The sequence below is a fragment of the Agrilus planipennis genome, unplaced genomic scaffold, assembly GCF_000699045.2.
Source record: "Agrilus planipennis isolate EAB-ADULT unplaced genomic scaffold, Apla_2.0 scaffold50, whole genome shotgun sequence".
Taxonomy (NCBI): Eukaryota; Metazoa; Arthropoda; class Insecta; order Coleoptera; family Buprestidae; genus Agrilus; species Agrilus planipennis.
In genome coordinates, this window is record NW_020438881.1 from 505152 (window position 1) to 511353 (window position 6202).

The 6202-nt window shown below is 34.5% G+C and overlaps 1 protein-coding gene across 1 annotated transcript; it reads right to left on the reverse strand.

Annotated features, from left to right (window-relative positions):
• Window positions 1-4706: 4706 nt before the first annotated feature.
• LOC108734860 (homeotic protein deformed) lies at window positions 4707-5709 on the reverse strand. Its single transcript, XM_025981516.1, has one exon. The coding sequence runs from the start codon at window positions 5686-5688 to the stop codon at window positions 5089-5091; it is 600 nt and encodes a 199-aa protein (XP_025837301.1). The 5' UTR covers window positions 5689-5709; the 3' UTR covers window positions 4707-5088.
• Window positions 5710-6202: the final 493 nt, after the last annotated feature.

A 6202-nucleotide genomic window follows, 5' to 3' on the forward strand; every position in this document is an offset into this window, starting at 1 on the left:
GGTCAAATCAATACTTCTAAATTAAGCATTTTCTATAACTCATTAAAGTAAAGTCAGTTAGACGCTGCTTAACTCGTTGTATGAAGGTTCTAGATACGCTTTAATGTTTAAAAACATTGTTTTCCACCACAGTTGGTTATCATCAAAAAAGTAAATTCGTAATAATAATTCTTCGTTTTGGAAATATGATTTTGTTGAATTTCCCGTTACAACTTTATAAAACGAAAGTTCAAGACTCGTGCATTAGTTTATACAGCATATTATTCGGTAATAATAAAAAAAATAATGGTAATCGAAGAGCAGTTGAATAAACTAATTCAGCAATACAACATCAATCATTAGTGTAGGTCAGTATCTATGTCAATGTAGAACAGTTGTTGTTGCAATAATGTAGAGGCGATATAGTAGGAACGAAATCCTTAATTTCAAAAAGGACAATCTCCAAAATAGTACACGCGAAACAACAGGGAACGTTGTCACATCCTCTCATGTGTCAATGTGGCAAATTTTAAAGAAATGATTCCTGCATCCTTATCATCAACGTACCACAGCCTAATATTTTTCAACCACAAAAAGGTAACGCGCCTTGGCAATCCTTCAAATGATGGTGTGGAAATTTGCCTCGATAAATTTACAACTATCCTAATGTAACGTAAAGTAAATTACATTTTTTCTTTATCTTGTGTTGTTACATTTACATAGTGCTGTTTGTAATTTGCTTATTTAGTTTTGTACTTAACTAGACTAAATCTTAGACTTAGTCTTGGTTAATCGGCAATGATTACATTTTTCGTCGATGTAACTGTTACCGATTCACACACAGGACCGGCATCAGATTGTAAATTATTGTGATTCTCTTAAAAAAAATTCTCCCTTAACCAAGCTGCTGAACTCACCATGCAATTGTTTATTACAGCTAGTTTACACCCTCCAAAGCTCGGCACATATTTCTATTACACCCTCTAGATAATGCATATGGTACGGCTAGGGCTCACTTATTTACTAATGTAATGAGTGGTATACTATATTTGTCTTTCTTGGAAGTGTTTTTGTGCGGGCCCCAAAGGCACAAATTTTGCTACATGACAAAGATGGCCACATAAACTTTCGATTTCTCGTATGATGTTGTTCAACAACAAAACGATTAAACCAAATGAATTTAGAAATTTTAATAATAATATAGTTTTTTCAGGATTTTGATCAAATAGTTAAACAACTTTATGTTTTTTGTAACGTTTCGGTTTATTCAACCATCTTCAGACTTTTAAGGTGTTACTGCTTGTACACAGATATTAACTTAATTTTAAACATGTTTCATGTTGAACTACAGTATACTGATTCTCAAAAGCAGAATCAGTACACAGTAGTAACACTTTAAAAGTCTGAAGATGGTTGATAAAACCAAAACGTTACAAAAAACATGAAGCTGTTTAATTGTTTGACCGCTTCCCTGGAAAAAACTACATAATTTAAAAGTAACGATCAGGAATCTAACTTAAATTTAATAATAATGAGATATCAACATTATTATATAATAAGAGTAACGTTGCACTTAGTTGACATACGAGAGAAAAACGAAATATAATGAAAAGAGTGGTAAATGAAACACGTAAATAAAGAAGTATACATTATCTATATTCGTGTGGAATCGTACATTATTTACAGAATGACACTTACATAGATAGTTTTTCTATGCACACGGATGCATCAGAAAAATATCGCTCGACTATTACAGAAACAATAGTAAGTAATAATCAGTTGAATCGCTAAAGTATAGGTACAGATACAAACGGCTGAATCACACTGGGCTTGGGACTTAAAACTTACATCTACATTAGGTATTTTATATAATATTTACAACTTTTCATGTTTCATCTAAAAATAAGTAGGTATTCATACAAAAACCAAATACAATAATTACACTTAACTGTTCCAGTTATTTAATATTCAAAGGAAGTAGATCTTAGGTGGATAAGTAATGAAATTCAAGGAGTGTTACCTGATCTGACGGAAGAGATAAATCTGCACGCGGTAAATCGAGATCAAAAATATAAAATTTTGAAAAAGGGCTGCAAATTTTGTGAAATGATGTGAAAATAAGTATTTCAAAACTCAATCATACCAATTTTTATGAAAACGTGAAGATCTATAGTTTAAGAAAATTTCTTTTTTGCTTTCTCGATTACTTATTATTATTATTATTGTAGATAATTAAAAATAAATTCCAGTATTTTTTTTTTGGGAAAAATTCTTGATAAAAGTACAGAGCATTCTTTTTACCTATTCACCTTAAAAATTAAGGATTATAGATTATGACAGTACTTAGGTAATAAATTACAGATTTTAATTGCTATTTTTATGAATTTCTTTTTAATATTGCAGTAACGTCTCAAGATTTTGTATAAAATCCATCAGATCAGAGTTAGTCCTTAAAACTTTGGTTCAACTGTAAGTATACGACAAAGAGTTGTTTACTTTCTTGATGATCATTAATTACGTATTTCTATCTGCTGGTAAAATCACGTTCGCCGTTTTTTCCAAAAATATGTGTCATAAAAGTTCCACTTTTTCACGTAAAAATAACGGACAGTTTGAGAAACGTTTTTGTAAAAACTTAAACTTGAAATCGACTGAAAAAAGGTGACCTTAATTTGTTGCAAAGCTTCAATGGTTGTCCTGTTACGGTAGAATATTTCGCAGAAAACCGCATCGAATTCTGACACTGAACCACAACAAACCACCGAGAAATTACGATTCAGTTTACAAGGATTTTCAACGATTTTGCTTTCAACAAAAAAAAATAGGAAATGTTTTGCCTGACTTACTAAAAATACTCGACAGAATTACTTTTCCTTGCTGGACCACACAATACATTTTATTTATACACAGAGTGATAATTACTATTTCGAAAAATTCACTGGGTATCAGTTTCTGGCTTAATGCTAACAGGAAACAAGCTAAAGATTAGTCAAAGAAAATTTTAAAACGAAACAGAATTAATTTAACAAAGTTTAGTTCAATATTTATATCCATATAAGTAATAAATAAATAATAATTTAACAACCGTGTTTTGTATGGATAAAGTAATGGAGAAACATTTTCGTTTCAATTTGAATATTGGGGATGTGTAGACCGTTGATAACCCCCATAAACCCTTTTTCATTAAACAAATGAAACTCAAGAGATAGGGGCTGCTTGACGGGTAGAATGGCCGAGATAAAAAATGAACCGAACTGTATTCGTGAAATTATCACACAACGAAAATTTCATCAGTTTAATAGTTTCTACGTAAATTGAATTAATTTCTCTCGAGTTTCAGAATACCTACTGCATGTCCCTGATCATAATTAAAAGAAAATACATCGAATTCTAATTTCACCAGCAGTAACAATTGAAAGTAACTGGAAACATTTAGTCATGTTGCGATTATCTTACTCTAAAATGGCACATATACGACAAAACTTCGTGATTTACAATTACGCTTTATGAGTCTATATAAAAAATATTTTCTAGGGCGCTATAAATAATAGTCTTTATCACGTACCTGTTTCTAACGATGTACACACACCATTTCACATTTGTAGTTAATATTGTCGCATTTCGGTATTGTTGAAGTCGGCTAATTCAGTAAACAAAAATATAAATGGATGACGAACAAGTAACTAGTCGGTGGAGCATACTGAAGTAACTAAGAATATGTGGTGTTCATGTTTATTAATTGGAGACCTTCAGAATATCGAATTCTTCCTTCATACGTAGGGAATTTTGAAAAAGTTTGGAAAATCCAGTACAAACTCGAAAATCCGAACACTTGAAGTCATAATCTGTGATAGTTCGAAGAAGTTCGAATTGCGCAGGCGTGACAACGTCACCTTGCTCGAAAAGCGGCTGCTGGAGATCAAGATCATACATTTCATCCATCTTACGAAGCGATTACGTTAACAACTACAAAGTGACGCCAAAAGTCAAACATATTTCATTATCAATATAGGAAAATAAATAAAAGTAAAACTAAAATACTGATATGCAAGGGAAAAAAAAGTAGGGAAAGAGCGAATATAAAGATAGGAGACGAAAAATTAGAAGAAGTGGCTGATTTTAGATACCTAGGAAGTCAGATAAGTGAGGATGGAAGGAGTAGTAGGGATATAAAGCAGAGGATAGCATAGGGTCGTGTCGCCTTTAATAAAAAGAAGTCACTTCTATGCTCGCGAACGGTTAATTTAGAAATTCGAAAAAGGTTGTTAAAGGTGTATGTTTGGAGCACGGCGTTGTACGGGTGTGAAACATGGACAGTAGGAGCGGCGGAAAAGAAAAAGTTAGAAGCGTTCGAAATGTGGTGTTATAGGCGGATGATGAGGATATCGTGAGTAGAAAAGGTTAGAAATGAAGAGGTATTGGAAAGAATAGGAGAACAGCGGACTCTATGGAAGTCAATAAAAAATAGGCGAGATAGGTTAGTAGGACACCTTCTCAGGCATGAAGGTCCAGTCAGAGACATATTAGAGGCAGAAATAGGAGTTAGGAGGGGTAGAGGTAGACCTAGATTAGATTACTCTTCGCAAATAGTCAAGGATGTGGGCTGTTCTAGTTTTAGGGAAATGCGAAGTTTAGCTCAGGATAGGAAAGAGTGGAGGTACGTGTCCAACCAGTCTTAGGACTGGTGACCTTATGATGATGAATATAGGAAAAAGTTGCTATTATTAAAAATTTAGAGTTCAGAGCTAAGGTTTCATTTTCATTAAAAAATAAGGTTCACATATAAATATCTGTGTCTACTCTTTGATAATCCGAAGAATCCTCTGTAATAATAAGTGCGGATTATCGAGGTTGTACTGTATATCCAAGAGTTATATTAATGGAGATATCGATATAAGTATCTGATTGATGAAAACTAATAAAATAGAAAAGAAAAGTTTACTTTGAAGGAAGATTCTTCAAAAGAATTTACAGCTGTTGATGTTAACAGAATTCTGGTTTGGTTTTGTTTTCATGTAGAATCAGCCTACTTCAAAAAATTCACCCCGTAAATAATCCACACGCACTAAATAAACACTGGCGCACGTAACAAATAGTTCACTTTATTAATTAGAGGGCGGTGAGTCCGTAGTCCGATTTAATAATCGGTTGTGGGGCGGGATGCGTGGGTGTGCATCCTGGTGACGTGCTCAGGGGAGCCATCGGCGGTCCCAAACCGGCCAAATGCATCCCCTGGTCAGCATGCAACATTCCGGGGTGATGGAGATTGGAGGGTGGCATGGGATGCGCGTGAGAGTGCACACCCATGGAAGCGGTGATGGAGTGGTTCCCCGACAGGGACATGTCCAGCATGTTCTCCCCAAGGCCATCCATATCACCCTGTCGGGGTTGATTCACTTTTTTATTATTGCTGGGTGCGGTTGTTGACGATTTTCCGCGGCCTTTGGATTGTTTGGATGACGCGGTTGTTGTGACACCAGCAGGATTGGTTTTTCGGCGCACATTTTTAGTGTTTGGGAGTTTGTTGTCCTTTTTCCATTTCATACGTCGGTTCTGAAACCAGATTTTGATCTGTCTTTCCGAAAGAACGAGGGTGTGCGCGATTTCTATTCGTCGACGCCTCGTCAGGTAACGATTATAATGGAATTCTTTTTCGAGTTCGAGGATTTGGTGACGAGTGTAAGCTGTCCGTTGACGTTTGGGCTCCATTCCCGGTGCGAAACTGCCATTTGCTGAAACAAAAAAGGCAGATGATTGCTATTATCGCTAACAAAGTTATCAAAAAGCAGCAGAATAAACGGAAACAATGTGATGTTTCATCAGAACTTTGAAGAACCTGTTGTAAATTCGTTGGAAAATATTACCTAATAGATAAAATACTTTATTGACGTCTTCATAACATCATTCAATCACCATAAAAATTCCTTTGATAAAAGAAGTAGCAAATAAATCATGTATTGAAGACATCATATGTTACGAGTTCAGAAAAATTTTCAAAAGGTATATATAGATAAATTGGAAAATCGGCTGGCTCACGCTTAGGGGGTGTTGTAGAGCAATAAATAATTACATTTTGAAGTGATGCCCAATGCAGTGTGTAATATGATCCGACTAGATGGTTTGTTAGACGCATTTAAAGTCAATACTGATACCTTCAGTTTAGTCAAAGGAATCAAATTATACGAAGGGTGCCTTGTGTTTTACATATAGGTACAGGAATATA